Below are 21,696 nucleotides of genomic sequence, written 5' to 3' on the forward strand. Positions count from 1 at the left end.
TATGCCACCACAACAATGTAGGGGAGGATTTCCTCTGTCCTGGGTTATACCAGTGCAGCCCAGGACTGTATTAAGCCATGTTTCTGATGTCCCCACTAATAGAGAGACAAGGTGGGTGAGGTAATAGCTTTTATTGGACCAACTTTTGTTGTAAGAGAGAGAAGCTTTCGAACTTACACCATTGTCTGTGCAAGTTCAAAAACTTGTCTCTCCTTCCAACAGAAGTTGGTCCAGTAAAAGATGTTACCTCACCCACCTTGTCACTTTAATATCTTGGCACTAACACAGCCACAACAACACTGTCCTCACTATCGACCAACTGGGACTGCCTCTAGCAGGCCAATCAGCATGGCTGCTGGTTCCTCCAAGTCTTCCACAGAGTCCTCTGTCTCCTGCTCAGGGCAGCAGCCCTCTGTGGCAATCATTCTTTTGCATGTAGATGCAAAAATACGTGCACAAGAATACAAATAGTGCATATCTTGAGAGGCAGTAGCAACTGAAAAAAATATGCCAGCATCTAAAAATAATTCCTTCAGTTTTGGGTCTTGTCCTCAGCCTCCCACTATGGAAAAAAAATTAAATAATGACTCACACCAGGAGAAAGAGGGTTTAAATTAAGTTGAAAAGTGGTTCATCAACTTGAATTAGTGCTGTGAACCCTAAAACCGGTTTGAGATTTGTGGAAAATAGAAACTCTGTGAGGTTCTTGATGGTTCTGCGACATGAAAACAAACCTGTAGTAATAACAATACTCAATGCAGAATGCCCAGAGCATTTCCTGGGTCTTAATGACAAGCTAGACTGGTGCTACCTAGAGACAGAGTAAGATTTTTATTCAGAAATTTGGACACAAATTGAGCTTTTGGACTGGCCACCAACAGTGTCATCTAGAGTAATGATGCACTTATCTTTACTGTTTATCTTATTTTTATGTGTAAATTCCATTTCCTATCAACAAGTCCCTACAGAAAATGCATTTCTAGGTGATTGCACTTGGGTGGCTAAAATTATTTGGCCATTTATTTTGTACTATCACTCAAAGTGTGGTACACTCACCAAGAAATACACTGCCTTGCATATTGTAATGATCAAATAATGATATTTACTGCATATTTGGCCAACAAAATTCATTTCTGAATGTCAGCCTCAGTTGCAAGGAATGCATATTATGCAGCTTCTTTTAGATGTTGGGTCCTAAGTCATCCATGCACTTTTGTACATTTTACCAATTGGCTATGAATAAGGAATTAATTTAGTCAAGCATGTATGAAATCGGAGGTATTGATCCCCTTGAATTTTACATGTAACAAATGCTTGCAACTCAAACACTAGGTATGCTGACAATGCCACTATTTGACTTCAGATGTTACCAATATAATTGTAGATCAGTTATGTTGTCTTTTTTGTACTTTTTATTTTTGATACAGACAGAGTTACGACATTCAGATTGTGGCTGTGGTGGACCAGACAGGCTTTAAATCTGGTAACATCCTTGATTTAAAGAATCCATTTTTTAGGTAAGAAATGTTCTTGGCTAAAATACATCATCATTATTAATATAGTGAAATATAGAGTAGGGGGATCTTGTCTCAGAAATACATCACTTTTGCTAGCTATGTTTCTGAAATTACTGGCTATTTATTTTTGCAAATATTAGGGAGAGACAACTACAGGTTAGCATTTGGCCATCGCTATACACTTAGCAGCAATTGTGCTTTTTTTCTTTCTGAGGAGGAAAAGGCAAGGTTTAAAAAACTCTCCATTAAAACAGGTGCAACAAATTAACTTCAATGCACTCTCCGTAAATGAGGCCATAAAAATAAATATTATAGCCAATAGCCAACAACCAACTCCCTCCCCACACAGATACAGAGTTCTATTGAGACTAAAAATGTCAGCACTAAAGTTGAGTGCTAATACTGTTTTTTGAGACCAGGAACACAACTAACAAACAGTGGTATTTTCTTGTCTTTAATTTGAATACAGGTCTCCTCACAGTTAGGCGGTATTACATGTACGTTTTACTAAAGAATTACAAGGGAAAACTATGTGCAAGCCCCTTAATCGTCTAGTGCTGTGACTGAGCACAGCAAGTCTGTGATGAATTTTTTGGTGCTAATTTACGCATAGAATCAGTTGCACCTTTCAGTCACGTGACTCATCGCTGTGAATCATGAGAAATCTACAACTTCACTGAGATTAGATGCTGGTGCCAAGCACCCACCTTCCTCTATAAAAACCATGTGGAAAGAACCACCCTCCCCAGCCAGTTCAGTGCGCTTTTGTTGGGCTTCTCTCTGCCACATAGTTCCCTTTGGGGAAAGTTGCCAGCTGGAGAGCAGAACAGCCAGGAAGCAGGCCCGTCAACTCTCACAGAGGGCAGAGATCAGCGGGAATCACGGCCTGTCCATTCCTGCAGAGCACCTGGTGGGTTGCAGTTGGCCCACACCCCTTTTGTAGTATTGCTACTTAGGGCAACAGTAATTTAGGACATGTGGAGTAGTTGACTTTTTGGGAGCCGAACTCATAGTAGGTATGAAGAGAAGTGACTGAAGTAATGAGGGATGTTATTACACAGCCACCTATCCTCTCCAGGCACTCATTTCTTCCTTCATGACGCTGTTTCCAAGGGCTTCCTGTTCATTTTGGGGCATGCTGGCTGTCTGCTTTCCACTCCACAAGTCTTCAGGAGGGCTGCTTCCAGAATCTGTAAGGTTATTTTGGAAGGTGGTTTGGGAGGCAGTGGCTGGTTTCTGAGGCAGTTGCCACCTTGCCTTTTCCTCCTTGTCACACATTCACACTGCAGCAGCAGGAACATAAAGAATTGATGGACTAATAGAAATGGTGGAATTGATTTTTCTAGGGTCTTTTCAAAGGTGCACATGGGAAACGGGGTTTCCCTATTTCATTACATGTTTCCCATATTAATTAGACCGACATGATGACTCCTTTGTAAGCCTTTCAAGGCAGACTGTCCCCTGTGTGTGGTGAAATTTTAGGCATTTTCCCATTCCTTTATACATGCAGCACATTACAGATTGTCTTTTTAAGAGTGGGTCACTTTGTGTATACATTAAAATGTAGTTAAATAAACAAAGATTGTTTGGGCAAACCTGCAGTCACTCTAAGCAAATCTCCATGGTGTAAAAATTGCATTTCCTCTGACCTGCCATTTGACATGTACAGTATCCCCGTTGAGTGCAATTGTCTGCCCATACCAGCGGCAAGACAGGAGGCAATGAATGTGGTTTAATTAGGCTGCAACTTTATTCACCTAACATACCTGGGAGTACCCGGCAATAAACAGGACAGTGCAGGTCATCATCATTTCTTCAATCATTTCCACACAATCCCGTTGCTGGGACTCTGCTGCCCTCCCCTTGCATGAGGTGAAGGAGGACTATAACAGAAGTGGGGAACCCCCTTCCTCAGTTCCCTTGAGGGGGCTAGAAAAAAGGAGGAGTCTGCTCCCCCCTGTACTAGTTACAGAAGCCCCCCAAAAACCCTTTGTCAGCTCACTTAAGGGATGCTTTCCTTCAAATCCTTTTCCAGTCCATTTTATTTGATAACAGTACCCCTTCCATACCAAGTACCTGCACTGGACATCTGGCACCAGTTTTATGTGCTAAGCAGTTACCTTATAACCTAGGCCCCTGGCTCCATCCCATTGGGTCCCAAATCTGGTGTGGGAAATGTGAAAAAACCCACCCTGCCTCAGCCAAATTGGTGGCAAGGGAAAAATTCCTTCCTAGCTCCCAAAGGAAAGGACAACTTGCATAATGCCCACAGTGGGTCATGGGGAAAGCTAGTCCTTTTGCAAATGTTGTGGGTGGGTGCTGCCAGCACAGTCCAGGTAAGAGAGGGTTTTTCCGGAACTGCACAGGCTGTAATTATCCCCTCACACTCTTCGGTTGAAATGTGCTAAGTTTACAAGTTTTTATTTTTTTTCCTAATGCCAGCCCTGCAAACTTATGGTGGGATCTGAAAGTCAGGCTGGGGACTTTTTTTCTTGAACATCACCTCTAGTTTAAAAAAATCGGTAAAGTCAAATTCTTCCCTCATTGATGCTTGTGCATCCTCACTGTCTTCATTGGGCTTGCACAGGTATAATCGATTGATCTTGTAATTAGAACTTAATAAACAGTTTGATACACAAGAAATAGAATCCATGTCACTCTCCCTTAGCTATGTGGACTCCGCAGGACTAATAGGAATGAAAAATTGTGAATACTTATTTGTATATGCACTTTTCAAAGTAGAACCAGACTTTAAAGTACAATTTTCATATTTAAAAAAAATACTGATTCACTCCCACTCTATACAGGAATCTCTGCATGCTTGACACTGAAATCTCCTTCCATAGACCATTTAATTCTCTTCAGTGCATGAGCACGCAGGGTTCTCATTGGAAGGTTGTGCATCACTGTTATGTTGTTCAGTGGTTGTGACCCCCTCACCCCACCCTCAGGTAGAGCCCAAGGTTGGAGGGAAAAGAGAGGAGCATTTTATAAATGTTACATGGACTATTCTAACAGAGTTCAAACTTAGGTCTTTCAACCTTGACAAGTTCTTTAAAATGAAAAGTTGGGGAACTGATTTTTTTAAACGAGGGCACCTGAGTGAGAATGCACACAGCAGCTGTAACTTATGCCACCGGTGCAAAATCCCTCAGGACCACACCAGTGGATGACTGGGCATAGCACAACTCTGCTCCAACCCGCCACATCCCCACTTTCCCCTGCCGTAGAATACTGCAAACACTTGTATAGTTCCCCTTACAGAAGAAGTGTGGGGGGAGAGCTCTGTGCAGGAAGAGTTCTCCATTGGCTGGGTCTGGCTCCTTTAAAGCCACTTAGTGTTCATAGACTTTAAGGTAAGAAGGGACCATTATGATATAGTCTGACCTCCTGCACAATGCAGGCCACAGAATCTCACCCACCCACTCCTGTAACAAACCCCTAACCTATGTCTGAGTTATTGAAGTCCTCAAATCATGGTTTAAAGACCTCAAGGTGCAGAGAATCCTCCAGCAAGTGACCCGTGCCCCATGCTGCAGAGGAAGGCAAAAAACCTCCAGAGCCTCTGCCAATCTGCCCTGGAGGAAAATTCCTTCCTGACCCCAAATATGGCGATCAGTTAAACCCTGAGCATGTGGGCAAGACTCGCCAGCCAGCACCCAGGAAAGAATTCTCTGTAGTAACTCAGATCTCACCCCATCTAACATCCCATCACAGACCATTGGGCATATTTACCTGCTAATAAGCAAAGATCAATTAATAGCCAAAGTTAGGCTATCCCATCATACCATCCCCTCCATAAACTTATCAAACTTAGTCTTGAAGCCAGATATGTCTTTTGCCACCACTACTCCCCTTGGAAGGCTATTCCAGACCTTCGCTCCTCTAATGGTTAGAAACCTTCATCTAATTTCAAGTCTAAACTTCCTAGTGTCCAGTTTATAGCCATTTGTTCTTGTGTCCACATTGGTACTAAGCTTAAATAATTCCTCTCCCTCCCTGATATTTATTGCTGTGATATCTTTGTAAAGAGCCATCATATCTCCCCTCAGCCTCCTTTTGGTTAGGCTAAACAAGCCAAGCTCTTTGAGTCTCCTTTCATAAGACAGATTTTCCATTCCTCGGATCATCCTAGTAGCCCTTCTCTGTACCTGTTCCAGTTTGAATTCATCCTTCTTAAACATGGGAGCCCAGAACTGCACACAATATTCAAGATGAGGTCTCACCAGTGCCTTGTATAACGGTACTAACACCTCCTTATCTTTACTGGAAATACCTCGCCTGATGCATCCCAAGACTGCATTAGCTTTTTTAACAGCCATATCACATTGACGGCTCATAGTCATCCTGTGATCAACCAATACTGTGAGGTCCTTCTCCTCCTCTGTTACTTCCAACTGATGCGTCCCCAATTTATAACCAAAATTCTTGTTATTAATCCCTAAATGCATGACCTTGCACTTTTCACTGTTAAATTTCATCCTACTATTACAAGATCATCCAGATCTTCCTGTATGATATCCTGGTCCTTCTCTGTGTTAGCAATACCTCCCAGCTTTGTGTCATCCGCAAACTTTATTAGCACGTTCCCACTTTTTGTGCCAAGGTCAGTAATAAAAAGATTAAATAAGATTGGTCCCAAAACCGATCCATGAGGATCAATGTTGCTTATGCTCTGGCCCCTGCTCTCTAGAGTCTTAGCTATGAGCCACTATATATGCAAGAGTTAATATTTCTGAAAGCTCCTGGGCTCTGTAAAATGCTACCATTTTGATCTGGTAGCATTTCTCACTCTCTTTGCACAGGAGGCAGGGCAATGGAGAACCAAACTCAAGAATTGTAAACAAGGAGAGCAAAAAAGACCTCCCATATAAATTTTAGCATATGCAATAACATTCTGGTGACTTTGTATTTTATTTTACTTTTCATACAAACCCAGATCCAGATCCTCAGCTGGTGTAAATCACCCTAGTTCCACAACACTAGCTTGATTTACACTGGCTGAAGATCCGGCCCACAGTATTTCCTGTCTTATGGGCCTTTATTACATCTGACATTCTGCCTTATATATATATATATATTAAAGGGCTGGAGATTAATATATATATATATATATATATAGGCTGTGATTTAACTGTTCTCCACAGGCCTAATCAGAAAAGCCACATAGAAATTATTTCATTTACTTAATTCAATTAGAGCCATCAAAGACTGTGTTTTATTTTAACTCCTATGTTCCCTCCTATCTATTTTTATTTTTAGGTATGCCTAGAATATATTGTTATATGGCAAATGAAAAACAGAAACAAGATTCTCACCAAGCCAAGTAACCTATAAGACTGAAAACCTATTCAAAGTAATGGGCTTGCTGGTCCTTGTGCAAAATCAGATTGTAACTGTACATATCTGTAATAAAAGATTTTATGCAAGCAGTGTGATATGGGAATGTTGCAGTTCCATCCATTTTTTAAAAACTGAAATTTAGCTTGGTCTCACATTTGCATCATAGCACATTACTTTGTTCTGAAATGCTTTGTTGATATCTATTAAATGTTGTTGGTTTTTGTTTTGGGTTTTCTGCAAAGTTGACATTTGTTGCTTTTTAAAAAAAAAACAAAAACAAACCTACCTCATGTTTATATATATGTGATACATTGAAGAATCTTAAAAGCAGAACACAATATTCATATGTAAGTTTCTTGGAGTTTCCTGCACAAGTTTCTTGGTGATTTCAATATGTTTGGAGCTGGTCTTATAGGTTACCAATGTTAAATATGGACTCATTAATTCTGTTCTTTCTGAAACATGGAAACAAAATGATCCTTTGCATACACCTTATAAATATTCTGTGATTTCTCTGTAGATATAAAAGTGAAACACTACACACTTGTAAATTACTGCTAACACAGTTTACAATAAAAAATAAAATACGGGCTTTAAGTGAGGCTTTTACTGTTTCTGTAGCTCAGTGGAAACTTGCGGGTTGTCCAGTACTTCTAGGGAACTTTTTTATTCCTGGCTCAGCAGGTCAAGAGAAAAACTTGTTGCCATGCTACAGTTTCTAACAAGGTCTCTCTCCAGATAATGAGTTTTCCAGTTTCTAATGCGGTCTCTCTCCTTGTGGATGGAGTCCACTCGCTTTACTCTCTTCCCCTTCTCCCCACAACCTTACCACACTGAAAATAAAACATGATGACAGGAGAAAAAAACAAAACAGGGCTATGAAGTAGTTTTCCCCACTTTAATTCAATGAAAAAAGGCTGATGTATCTGATTAGCTGCTTACACGGAGTTTGTGGAAATTGCTTTGTTACACATTCTAACCAATTTAGAAGTATTTCCTAATTAGTCACTTTTGGGGGTGGGGGGAATCAGGATGATCTGGTCAAACTGGTATTCATATTTCTATTCAGTTCAGAAATTCTACTTATTCTCAGACTGCAACCCAAAATGGAGGAAGAGATTAGTGTTATATACATCACACACCATTCCCATTTAAGAATGTGGTCCTGTGTGTCTTAGGTTTTTTTCATAATCTCTTATGTTCTCTTCTTTCCTGCTATGAAGCTTAGGTAACTGTGTAGCATACACAATTTATCTTGAAGTGGTCCAATGTACAAACCTCAGTTTTAGAAGTCTTTCCGTGTCTATTATTCTAAAAATTAGAGTACACTTGTAACATGCTTTTAAAATGTGTCAGTGAAAACATCTGATTGATGCAAAAAGCAAACATGATGGCAATGCATATTTAAAAAGTGATACAATACTATATACATCAGTTGTCCTCTCAATGCAAAGAACTGCAGCTTGGGGAAGCTGAAACAAGTGGGGAGAGGATGTCTGGAGGAAGCAAAGAGAATGTGGTGGGCTGCCTGAGACTTGCATCAATTTGACTGCCCTGTGAAACACAATGTTTCTTTAATGCTGAAGAGGCTATTTTCAAACTTTTATAAAAATGACAGATTGCCATGCATCCCATAGACATGAGAAAAGCACCACAGGGGGCCATGCTAAGTATCACAGCTAGGAGTTGTGAATTTTCATTCTCTGCAGGATCTAGAGTCATTGAGATGGCTCTGCTCGAAGAAGTAACAGGGAAGAGATACTTCTTAACAGCTTATTGTTGAACTGCTCTTGGTTATTTTCTCTTCACCCTGGAAGTAGAGATGCATTAAAAGAGCTGATAATACTAATAAATGGACAATTATTCATAATAAACTGCATTTTCAATAGCTTACATTCTATCTGTATCTCTCCTTCATCCCAATGGATAAATAGGATATTTTAATCCATAAGAATACTAAAAGAATTCAGCATGATTGATGTTACTACAGTGACTGCCAAAGAATATAATCATTTGCCGCACACTATAAAGTGTGCCAGACTCAGAAATCTTCCCTTATGATACCCCTTCAGCACTCATAGTGGTCATGATGCCCAGAAACAATCTTGATTCATCTGGCTCTGACTGCACTTGAGCTGCATAGCGGAGCTGGTATTTATTTTCTTGGCTTGATTTCCAAGAGTCATGCTCTTCTCTCAAGTTACAAACCATGGCAGTTGCAGGTGCAAAAGCACAAACATCATATATATTCTGCTTTCTTCCTCTTCATTCAGCCATATGTGGTATGCAGCTAGAATTCTTTTCTCCTCCCCCAAATATCTATTTTCACTAGCTTGCACTGGGTCATAAGTTTAGGGTTAAATTCTGCCTTTCAGAGGCAGAGCTGTGGAACAAGGCATTGGGAGAGAGCAGGAGCTGAGTCAATGGAACTGAGAGCTTAAAACTTGGGCCCTAAATCACCAATTCTGTTTTTCTAGCCAAAGTAGAAGAGTTTAATACCCAAACCTATTTGGTGCTCCCCAACAGCTCACTCCTTCACCAATACGTATTCACATTCAGCAACGCAGTGAAAAATTACCCCCGCTTCCAAAAAAAGACACAAATGTAAATGGATAAATGACAATGAATTAAACAGTGAGAATCAAAAGACTGCATTCCTTTCTCTAATGGCTCTCTCTCAACTCAGCCAGTCAAGCAACTGGCATGTGGTGTGTTGTACAGATGGAACAGCAGTACTGCAAGCATAATACAGCTACATCTACACTTTACACTAGTGTCAGTGGCATGTAGAACATAAGAACGGCTGTACCGGGTCAGACCAAAGGTCCATCTAGCCCAGTATCCTGTCTTCTGACAGTGGCCAATGCCAAGTGCCCCAGAGGGAGTGAACCTAGCAGGTAATGATCAAGTGATCTCTCCCCTGCCATCCATCTCCACCCGCTGACAAACAGAGGCTAGGGACACCATTCCTTACCCATCCTGGCTAATAGCCATTAATGGACTTAACCTCAGTGAATTTATCCAGTTCTCTTTTAAACATTGTTATAGTCCTAGCCTTCACAACCTCCTCAGGCAAGGAGTTCTACAAGTTGACTGTGTGCTGTGTGAAGAAGAACTTCCTTTTATTTGTTTTAAACCTGTTGCCCATTAATTTCATTTGGTGACCCCTAGTTCTTGTATTATGGGAACAAGTAAATAACTTATCCACTTTCTCCACATCACTCATGATTTTATATATCTCTATCATATCGTCCCTTAGTCTCCTCTTTTCCAAGCTGATGTGTCCTAGCCTCTTTAGGGTACATGGAGCTACACGCCACACTGAAAACCAAGCTGCGTCCACGCTGCAGTGTGTACTACACATGTCAGGAAAACGCTCTGGCGGGCTGAGCCTTTCCCTGCTGCCTCCTCCCTCCAGAGACTTTCCTTGCTGCTGGAAAGGCTCCAGCCGTGGGGAGCTGGCAGAGTCTTTCCCTACAGCGGGGGATGGCTCAGGCAGCAGAGAGGCAGTAGGACACTGCACTGCTAAAATAGCAATGTAGCCAGGGAGGCACGGCTTGGGCCTGAAGAGGCCATGTAGGGCAAATACACTGGTACATACCCACAGGCTTCAAGTGTGTCTTTACTTGCCTAAGCTGTGCCTCAGTATCTACAGTGCTATTTATATCCAGGCTAGAGGGGCTAGCAATGTAAGTACCCTACATGCCACTTAAAGAAGAGTGAAAGTGTAGACGTACCTTGAGCTTGTATCCCTTAGCTAACCAGCCTGTAACCAGATTTGTGGTGGGTCAGGATCACCCACAACTGTTGCATGGACAAAAGAGGGAGCATTGTTCACCACCACTGGAACTAGTGATGATAAATCCTCTTTCTTAATAAACCTGACGTTTGAACCAGAGCCAGTGTTCTCACTTACCCTGACTCTATCCACTAACCTTCTCTGTAATTAGTTTATGGTGTACAGCTTATGTGGTACCACCTAGTCATCCCAAGTCATCTTGTGAAGGCATCCCAAGAGACTGTATGCTTGTTCCACTAACAGTTCATTCAGTGCAGGATTAAATGGAGGCATTTAGAGCTGTTACTAGTTTTCAGCTGTGTGGTTGGTTTTCTAGGGTTACCACCCAGAGCTAACAGGCTGCAGGTCATTTGATGTTCCTTAACCTGGTAACTCTGGCTAGAACTCCAGTATCAGCAGTAATGAAAGGTAGCAGCTGCACAGTGTCTAATACAAGATTGGTTCATGAACCAGAGTAAAGTTCAAAGAAATATGGGGTGGGGGGAGAGGGCGGGATTTGTAAATAAAACTCTAAATTCCAAAATCACAACAAGGTCAAATTATTCCCTTTAATAGCAAGCAAAATAGGTCATGCAAATGTCTCGATATGGGGATGGGGCCATTCTGCAGGTTCCTGCTATACTTTAGCAAGACACTTTTTGAAATGTTAAAAGAATTTTAATTAAACAGCCAGCTCCAGAGATCTGGCATGAAAATGCCCCCCAAATCAGCCAAACATGTGGCTCACTCAGAAAGCAGCCACAGTTCTTTTTATAGAAGATAATATAAGAGAAAGAATAATCATCATTAGTGAGCCTGTCCTCGCCTACAGGTTTCATCTGGAATTCTGGATATCAGAAGTTCCTGGAAATCATCTCACAAACACTGAAGCTGGCAGATAAGATGTAAGAATGCCTCTCTTTTACACCCAAAATGGAGGCTTCTGCGATAAGTACAGCTGGCTTTGTGTTTACTGTTGGGGGTGTCCAGCGAAAAATTTGATTTATAATACACCAAAGTTGTCAAGTAGAATAAAGACATTAAACTCAGGGTAGATTGAATTGAAAATAAGAGCAAATGAATATCAAGATGGCTGGTAGTCCAGAGCCTTTGGCTCTAAAAGGCCCAACCTATTCTTTTCTAGGTGACTATTCGACACATTAGACATTGAATTTCCCCAAGCCTTTGCAATTTATAAACATTGTTGAATAAACACAGTGTAAATCAAGACAGCAAGAGAGTAACATGGATGTAAATCAGTGGCAGTTCCCTATGAGACCAGCTCAGCTGTCCCAGTGTAACTAGTGCTAATTGCTACTAAAGGTTCATGAATTTTTTTAAAAAGTATTTATTAATTTTTCTGTCTGAGGACTTTGTGGGATCACTGCAGTGAATTGTAAATGATTCATGAAATGAAAAATCCCAGCCCATTCAGTCCACTGAGAGATTACAGGACACCAGTGTTTTGCAATTAGAACTGTGAGAAATCAGTAGTTTTTGCATAACCAAATGGAAGGATTTAGTGAAATAATTCTTCAGTGCAAAATTTGCAACATTTGACTGACTGTTGCTGTAAAGGTCCATTTTTCCTACAGTGCCTAAAAAAGAAACAGCCACAGGCCTTGGGTGCAGTGTAGCTGGATCAGCAGTGAGACACAAATGGCTTTGACTAGCTGTGTCTATAGCACAGAGGTGTCTTTTGTGTGTGCTGTGATGGGCTAAGGATGCTATGGCATGCAATTGTAGTTGAGAGAGTAATCCACTAATCCCTTTCATTATTGCCTTTGTTGAGACTTAATTTTAGCAGCCAAGATGCCTAATCTGGGAAGCTGTCTGAATTAATTATTAAGCAAATAAGGAATGCAATAGTAGTTGCTTTAGGTCTGTCCAAAACCAGTTGGAGCACTAAAGAGGCTCACTATGATGCCAAACAACTCAGGAAACACGAGTTTCCTAATTTCTCTCACTTCCTAATACAAATTAAAAGCATTGACCTTTATAACCATTACGAAAATACTAGTTGGTTTATGTACACTTGCTGGTGCTCTGCCCTCTCCTCTTCCCCTCATATTTCTCCACTTGCTACGGCCCTATGGCCAGCTAACTGGTGGGATGTGACCTCACAGAGAAACACACTAATCACTGTCTCTGTCCAGACTGTGCTCTCTTCCTTTCTAATTCCTACTCCTCTGCCTCCCCTGCTTAATCACCTATTCCCTCTAGGCTTTCCTCCATCTGCTGCTGGTCTCTAAACAGCTCACTGTTAAATGACGGGACTAAGACATTTGCTGTTACACAATCATCTTCCTCTGTAATCCTTCCTCTCTGTGTCTTAATATTAAAAATAGAGGTGATTTTAATCATAAATAATATATGGCACTTATATAGCATTAGAACACCCCTGTCAGGTACTTAACTTTTGGTCCAATTACTGAACATTACAACCGATTCATTGCAGTGTAAACTATTTTCAATTTAGAGGATTTAGGGCTAACCCAGAGATCATGTCAAACTGAAGTAGTGGGCTAGGCCTTGAATGTCTCTGCAAGAGGGCGATGGGACAAGGAATCCTACCCACCACTGGACCTCATAGCAATTCCTCAGCTGCTTCACGGTGTTACTTCTGGCTAGGGTGACCAGACAGCAAATGTGAAAAATCGGGACGGGGCTGGGGGGTAATAGGAGCCTATATAAGAAAAAGACCCACAAATCGGGACTGTCCCTATAAAATTGGGACATCTGGTCACCCTACTTCTGACCCGTGACCAGTGTGTTCTCTTGCTGTATGAGAGGAGGAGGGATTGGAGCATCTGTGAAGCAGTGGCTCTTGTGACCCTGTTGTACTTTCCTATGGGTTTTCTGTGGCCTGCTGAACAAAGAACAACAGTGGAGCAAGCTCCACATCATACAGATGGTGCATATCCTCTGCCGCTGCCAGCAGAACTGCACTGTTTCCATTGTCAGATGCAGAGGTGGGGCCTGGATTTACCATTGAATGCACAATCTTGTGTTTGCTTTGATGGTACTTGTTCTGGAGCAGGGCGGGGGCAGAGACATCAGATTGGTAGCACACTGGAATGCAATATATTAAGACTGTTTGGTCACTGACCGCGGCAGTCTGAATTACCAGACAGAAGTAACTGATAAAAACCGCAAAGCAAGGGGATCTTTGAATGTGTGGATGTGCCATACTCTGATTACATTAACAATTAAGGAGATGCACACTGGTTGGGAGGAAAATTTATTGGAAGATGTGTAAATGCAGACCCAGGACACTCAGGAAAAATGCATTTTAGCAGGGGAAGAGGAACAGTCCAGAAGGTAAGTTTTTAAGCTTCCTTAAATCAACTGTAACTACAAGAGGGTGGGAGCTCTTGTGTTTAAGACACTGGACTAGGACTCGGGAGATTGGAATTCAGTCTCTGGCACTGCCATGGACTTCCTGAGTGACTTTAGGCAAGTCATTTTATATCTCTGTGCCTCAGTTCTCCATCTCTAAATGAGGATAATGAGAGCTGGTAGGAGGAGAAGTTCACAAAATGTTTTTGAGGTATTCAGTCATGGTGGCCATATAAGAAGATACTTTGATTTTACCATAGCTGTCCAGACTGTTGACTAGCCCTGCCTTTGATTTTCTCTCAATTTTCTAATAAACACTGCTTACTTTAAGGTACTTTGGATTGAGACAGTAAAGTCTTAGAATCATGGAAGGATAGGACTGGAAGGGACCTCGAGAGGTCATTGAGGGACTGTGAGTCTTCAGCAAGAACTATTTTTGATTCAGTATTTGTACAGTGCCTAGCACAATGGGGCCCTGTAGCGAGGTGGTCACCCCGCTCCTGCTTGGAGGGGTTAAGAACAGTCCTGGACTGGAGAGGGCTGTGGCTGGGGAAAGGCTGATTGAGGAAGCAGCCTCAGCTGAGGCCACGCCCCAATCAGGCTGCAGCTGGCCCTATAAAGGGGCTTCTAGGCTGGAGCTCAGGCAGAGTCTCTCTTTAGCTGTGGAGAGAGAGGGGCCTGGCTGCGGGGAGCTGAGCAGGGGATCTAGAGTGGAGCAGGGCTGGGGAAAGGCCAGAGGAGCTGGGGAGCTCTGACCTGGAAAACCCCCAGGCTGCAAGCCTGGCTAAAGGCCGGAGAAGGTACTGGGGCTACAGAGGGGCAGCCCAAGGATAGGCAGAGGCAGCAGGTCCAGACCCTCCTTGCCGATGAGTGGCAATTACACTGCAGTCTGCCCTAGTGAGCGGGGGCTAGATGGTGACTGGCAGTAGCCAAAGACTGAGGCGAAGTGGGGATAGGGGGTTGGGGGTTACCCGGGGAAGGGAGACCCAGCAAGACTGCGGGGTACTGCAGGGGGCAGAACCCTGAGAGAAGTGGCACCAGGGTCCAAGAGGGAAACTTGGCCAGTGGCAAGGCAAAACACCAGCCTTCAGAGGGCGCACTGGAGGCTGGCGAGCTAATTCCCTGGACGACCAGCAGGAGGTGCCGTGGCAGTGAGTTGTCGCCCTGCCACAGGCTCCAATATCCATTGGTCTCTACCATAATTCAAATAATAATATTTGTTTTTATTGGAGCAGCTTGTGGACCATTCTTATAAACAAGAATAGAATTTCTGTTCTCTAGGGAGTGTCAGATGGGGATGAGGACTAGTAGAAGGAGGAACCGCTTATCAAATGTGTGTGCCAGAAGGGTGTCCATTCCTCAAAGGACCATAAGGAATGGTAGAAAAAGGGCACGTCAGGTTACACCAACCAATATGTTTATGAGAACAGCAGAACAACCTACCTCACAGATAGCATGGGCTGCACACAACCTACTGATATCTATAACACCACAGACAATGCAATCTAGGATATCTTCAGTGACTGAGACAGTGCCATGAGAATTTCACAGAGGTAAAAAATAAATTATAAAAAGTTAGCAAAAACTGGTTTCTGTGCTGATTGCCTCCCACCATGTAGTTAGTAGGAGCATTCCTGACAAAGTTTTAAATTTGGATTGGATATTTTTCTAAAAGACATGCTCTGGGAATTATTTTTGGGGAAGTTCTGTGGCCTGTGTTATACAGAAGGTCAAAGCAGAAGATTACAGTGGTCCCTTCTGGCCTTTCTATGAATCTATGACATAAAGCTAGGCTTGGCTCTATTTTCATTTTAGCTTTGCATGCCATCTTCAAGTGTCTTGCCCAAAGAGAGACAATGAATTGATGGCAGAGCAAGGAATAGAATCCAGGGGTCCTGGCACACAAGCCACGAGAGAACATTTCGTTGTTACCATCCTTCCTGCACTTGCCTCAGCAATTACAAACCCGTTACATCACACAGCTTTATTTATCCAGTGTGTTTCTGAGATATTCAAAAGCGTTCAGATAAATGGGAAATCGTGAGAGGGTCATAAACCCACTTCAGTTAACAGAAGTATGAATAAAGGTCAACCCGTTATTTTTCCTCCACCCCCATTTACCAGTGACACTATATAATCCCATTTTGGCTAGAACGAAATGGGCAGAGGTGGTATCCTAATGCTCAGTGCCTCCTTATGTAACTTGAAACAATTACTATTTTTAAACTTCTTGTTATCTTTACAACAGCTCTTATCCCTTCAGCTTGTTGAGTGAAGCAGAAGAGAGCGCATAGTATGTGCCCCAGTACTGTTCAGTGTTACCACTGGTTTCTTCAGATTGCAACTCAATGTCAGATTGACATAGATGCCCTGCAAGGAGCTGGTTTCCAGTATAAATATGCGAACACTGATTCCACATTTGCTACAGCCATTATATTGCAATTACAGAGTCTCTTGGCTATGTATCTGCTGTGTTAAGGGAGAAAATGTTCAATACCTTAGATGATAATCTTACTTAGGCTCTTAATACCGTGTGCAAGAGGGCTTTCAAGCAATGCAGTGTGCTTCCCTTTTCTCACTTTTGGAGGTCTCACAGATTTTTTTCTCCCCCTAGGCCAAAGACCAGCTCCCTTCTTTTCTTTTGGAAAATGTTTTAATCAAAGATTCTGGACTATATATATATATATTTTAAAATACCTATATTTTGCCTATAAGATGCCCAAACATACAAACACTAATTTGTGTATGCAAAATAGGAAGGAGCCTCTTTGGTGTGCAATTATAGCAATAACACTTTTCATAGCAGTGAGATGTAATGCTATAGCCATTCTTCTGGACAAGAAATCAGCAGTGTGTGTCAATGTGTTGGGGAGATGAGACTTCACTCATAAAGAACATGCCAGAGGAAAATGTATGACACTTTGACGCAAGACATCTGTGGTGGGAGCTTGTGATATTGTGCCTTATTTTCAGCATGACTTCAAGCTAGTCCTGCAATATTGATATCATTAAGATAATTACCTAACTATTTTTTTAAAATACCTATATTTTGCCTATAAGATGCCCAAACATACAAACACTAATTTGTGTATGCAAAATAGGAAGGAGCCTCTTTGGTGTGCAATTATAGCAATGACACTTTTCATAGCAGTGAGATGTAATGCTATAGCCATTCTTCTGGACAAGAAATCAGCAGTGTGTGTCAATGTGTTGGGGAGATGAGACTTCACTCATAAAGAACATGCCAGAGGAAAATGTATGACACTTTGACGCAAGACATCTGTGGTGGGAGCTTGTGATATTGTGCCTTATTTTCAGCATGACTTCAAGCTAGTCCTGCAATATTGATATCATTAAGATAATTACCTAACTGTGTCCATGTACCAGGTGGTGAGACATTGATATTGATAAATGATATCATTTTGCATGTAATTTTTTTTCTTTTTAAATATTTACTATTTCCCTCTAAAACAGATAGGGAGGTAGAAAGGAAAATGGAGAAGGGTAGAGTGGGGGAACGTTCAGAAGCATAGTGATAACTAAGAGTGCAATTCTGTGAGATGCTGAGAAATAATATAAATGGAAATTGAAGGCATTCAGTCCATCACAGAAATTGACCCTGAGAGACATTGCATTACATTAGAGAGAGGATTGTATATTTAACATTAGGGAGGCCTTGAATTGGAATTCTAGCTCCACCCCTCAACCCATTTTTGGGAAGTTCAGATCTAGATTTTATAAAGGGAGCCAAACTTTGCAGCTTGCGCCTCCCTCTCATTAACATATGCTAATCGTGTAACTCCAGAAACGTAGACCACGCCAGATTAAAAAAAACAAACTTCTAGTCCTTCAAACAGTAAGAGATCCTTCCCAAATCTCCCAGTGTGCTCTTTCCATGATACAATTCCATGATAATGAAATACCGTAGGTACTACCTTAAACAGGGGCTAAAGAATAAAGGCTGTTAGTACTTGTAGTGAGTCGGTGTGGCTCCCCTCCTGCCCGGCAGAGGGAGCTCCCTTGCCAACCCCCCAGTGGGCGGAGCTACCGCTGCCAGTCCCCGCCCCCGGAAGTCAAGGGGCGGGGCAGGAAGTAGAAAAGCAGCGCACCAAAGCTTAGTCAGAGGCCAGCCACCACCAAGAGCAGACGTGCCAGCGGGAGCTCCCGGCTGGGAACCCTCCTCGGCCCGAGGCAACTACCCTGCCTGGCCGGAGCTTCCCCGCGCTCACTACAACAAGGAGTCCCCGGAGCCGGTACTGGGAGGAGCCCCCAAGCTTGCCTAGCGCCCGCTACGACGAGGAGCCCCCTCAGCCCTGCTGTTACCCGGAGGAGCCGCCCGAGCAGTCCTGGCCCAACTTCCCGGAGGAGCTGCCGGACCTGCCACCAAGCCCGGGTCCAGAGGTGCCGATGCAAACGGACTGGCCCGAACCCAGTGCGGCCGACGAGGTAGGCCCTGAGGGGGAAATGGAGTGTAGCCCGGGGGTAGCCGACCCCTGTCCGGCTGAGGGCACCGACGTGCCCATGTCAGTGTGTTGCGGCCAGGATCCCCACTGACTGCAGCGGATCCATGCCGCTGTTAGGGCCCCGGGCTGGGACACAGTGGAGTGGGTGGGCCTTTGTCCCCCCTGCCACCCCACTCACGGGTGGCGGTCTCCCCCCTCACACCAGCACCCTGACCCAAAGGTCTGGACTTACCGGTTGTTTGCTCAGCTCCTGACTGAGGACCTGAGTCCCCAAACTTGAACTGCTGCTCAGCCCTGCCTGAGGGTCTGAGCCCTGTGTTTGTTGCTGCCCCGCCCTGAGCTAGGGCCTGGGCTTATACACTGAGCCCTGTATCTTGCTGTCGCCCAGAGGGCCTGGGCCTGTTTGAACTGCTGTCACCCAGCCCCTGCTCCAGAGGGCCTGGGCCTATTTTGAACTGCTGTCGCCCAGCCCCTGCTCCAGAGGGCCTGGGCCTATTTTGAACTGCTGTCGCCCAGCCCCTGCTCCAGAGGGCCTGGGCCTAATTGTACGGCTGTTTGCTCAGCTCCTGCTTAAGGACCCAAGCCCTGAACTGCTGTTGCCCAGCCCCTGCTCCAGAGGGCCTGGGCCTGTTTGTACTGCTGTAGCCCAGCCCCTGCTCCAGAGGGCCTGGGCCTGTTTGTACTGCTGTAGCCCAGCCCCTGGTACAGAGGGCCTGGGCCTATTTTGTACTGCTGTAGCCCAGCCCCTGCTACAGAGGGCCTGGGCCTAATTGTACGGCTGTTTGCTCAGCTCCTGCTTAAGGACTCGAGCCCTGAACTGCTGTTGCCCAGCCCCTGCTCCGGAGGGCCTGGGCCGCCTAACGTTGTTCCCTGTCACTCCTACAGACTAGCAGGAGATCAGAAGTGAGTCGGTGTGGCTCCCCTCTGGCCCGCTGGAGGGTCGAGCCCCGACCAATGGATTACAGTACTGTATATAGATGGGGGAAAAAACAGCTAGAGCACTGAGTCCATCCCTGGTCCAATCTGCTCGACATATACCCAGTTGTGCTCTCAGCTGCTCCCAGCAATGCCAATGAAGAAATATTTCAGGGTAGGATTGGGCCTCATAAGAATAGGCCCAAACGTGTGCTCCTGAAGGTTACATCGGCAACTTGTCAGCAATCTAAATAATGTGCTATGACACCGGGGTTTAAACAGTGACAATCCTCTTGAAGTTTTGCTTCCTTTCTTGACCTCAGAATAACAATAATAAAACTTTACACATAGCCCCTTTTGTTTAAAAGTTCTCATTCTAAAAAAAGAGAATGACTTCACCTAACATGTAGGTTTTTTACAGCTCAAACAGTTCCTCAAAAGGAATAATGTTTTGCAAATTGTTTCTTGGTGACAAAAATAATAGCAAAAGAAAAAACACCAATATTGGCAACAGTAACAGAATAATTTTTCCCGATTACGTTAGTATTTCTGTCTGTTTGTCACTTTGTATCACTTCTGTAGTCAGTTATATTTATAAGTCATATTGCAGAAGTATTTGTGAAACTCTGTTTTTACTTCATAGCTACCATGATGAAGCAAGAATGATGACAGTCGCATGTATGACTATGGGATCCTTTTACATTTGGAACTGACATAGCTATGTCTAACTCCTCCTATCAACTGAAACAGATCTTGACTTTGACATTTCAGAGCCCACCATCTGTATATTATTTTAGAGATAATGGTGCCATCTGGTGGCATGTCGTATTTATTATTAGGATTTATTTTTTGTATTTCTATAGGTGCTCGAGTCATAGACCAGGACCCCATTTTGCTAAGTGCTGTATAAACACAGCATTAAAAGAAGGTCCCTACCCCAAGGAGCTTACAAACTAAATAAGAGACAAGAGAGTCATACACAGAAACAGGGGCGTAAAAGAAAACAATGAGACAATATGGGTCAGCATGAGAGGCAGTGGTCTCAGCACACCAGCAGCCTATAACCATTGTCAAGGTTTTTGTAGCTAGAAAAGGAGAGTTTTAAGGACAGATTTGAAGGGGGATAATGCTTTAATTTTGCAGATATTTGTGGGGAGGTCCTTCCAAGTGTGAGGGACACTATGAGATAAAGCACAGAGGAGCTTGTTTGAAAATTTAACACAGTGGTCCACAAACTTTTCATGTCATAACCCCCTTCCCTCCCAGGAGATGCAATCGGGAGCTGGGGCCAGGAGTGGGGCCACGGCTCCCAGGGGTGGGGGGCAGGTGCGATGGAGCCCTTTCGGCAGTGGCACTCCAAGGAAGGCCGGCGCGCCTCCAAAGGGAGGTGCCCCACATCCTGTTTAGGGAGACTTAGCCTCCCCTGGCCTCTTATACCTACTGCCCATGGCCCCCACAATGGTGAACCTCACTCCAGTAGCATCTCTGTTCTTCCATATTTCCCTCCCCCGCAAAATCTGTTTCTGTAAGGACCCAAAAAGGGATTGATGGGTGGACTAGCCCATATCCTCGTTATTTTGTCCAATTAGGGCTATTTTCTGACACACCAATTTTGGTTCACTGATTTATAGACCCACATTTTCTTGTTTATCAAACATGTTTTTAAGGAGGTAAACACTAATAGGAACTGCTTGATCATGGGGGACTTTAACTTCCCGGATATAGATTGGGAAACAAATGCCAGTAATAATAATAGGGCTCAGCTTTTCCTAGACGTGATAGCTAATGAATTCCTTCATCAAGTGGTTGCTGAACCGACGAGGGGGGATGCCATTTTAGATTTGATTTTGGTGAAGGACCTTGTTGAGGACATTGTTGTAGGGGACAACCTTGTGATCATGAGCTAATTCGTTTCCAAATAAATGGGAGGATAATCAATAGTGCATCTGAGACTAGGGTGTATGATTTCAAAAGGGCTAATTTTACTAAATTAAGGCGACTAGTTAGGGAAGTGGACTGGGCTAACATATTTAGGGATCTAAGGGCAGATGACGCCTGGGGTTACTTCAGGTTGAAGTTGCAGGAGTTGTCAGAGGCATGTATCCCGAGAAGCTCATAGGTAGCAGTTTTAGACCGAGCTGGATGAGCAAGCGTCTTAGAGGGTCATTAAGAAAAACAGAAAGCGTACCAGGAGTGGAAAATGGGAGGGATCAGCAAAGAAACCTACCTTATTGAGGTCAGAGGGTGCAGGAAGCTGTGAGAAAGGCAAAGCGACGAGTGGAGATGGACCTGGATTAAAACCAATAGCAAACGGTTTTTAGCCATATAAATAGGAAGAAAA

The 21,696-nt window shown here is 43.5% G+C and overlaps 1 protein-coding gene across 9 annotated transcripts in view; it reads left to right on the plus strand.

Annotated features, from left to right (window-relative positions):
- The window catches only part of LOC120408121 (histone-arginine methyltransferase CARM1-like), a 131,655-nt gene extending 124,183 nt beyond the window's left edge, over nucleotides 1–7,472 (plus strand). For 2 of the 9 annotated variants that reach the window (XM_039544721.1, XM_039544724.1), the window contains 2 exons: nucleotides 1,428–1,517; nucleotides 2,596–2,800. In XM_039544721.1, coding sequence (XP_039400655.1) covers nucleotides 1,428–1,517; nucleotides 2,596–2,617 — 112 coding nt within the window. In that variant the 3' untranslated portion in view covers nucleotides 2,618–2,800. Of the gene's footprint in view, nucleotides 1–1,427; nucleotides 1,522–2,595; nucleotides 2,803–6,779 lie in introns of those variants that run through there. The other 7 variants (XM_039544722.1, XM_039544723.1, XM_039544725.1 and 4 more) reach the window with 5 other exon arrangements.
- The last annotated feature ends 14,224 nt before the right edge of the window (nucleotides 7,473–21,696 follow it).

This window comes from Mauremys reevesii, linkage group 6, assembly GCF_016161935.1.
Source record: "Mauremys reevesii isolate NIE-2019 linkage group 6, ASM1616193v1, whole genome shotgun sequence".
In the NCBI taxonomy this organism is placed as follows: Eukaryota; Metazoa; Chordata; order Testudines; family Geoemydidae; genus Mauremys; species Mauremys reevesii.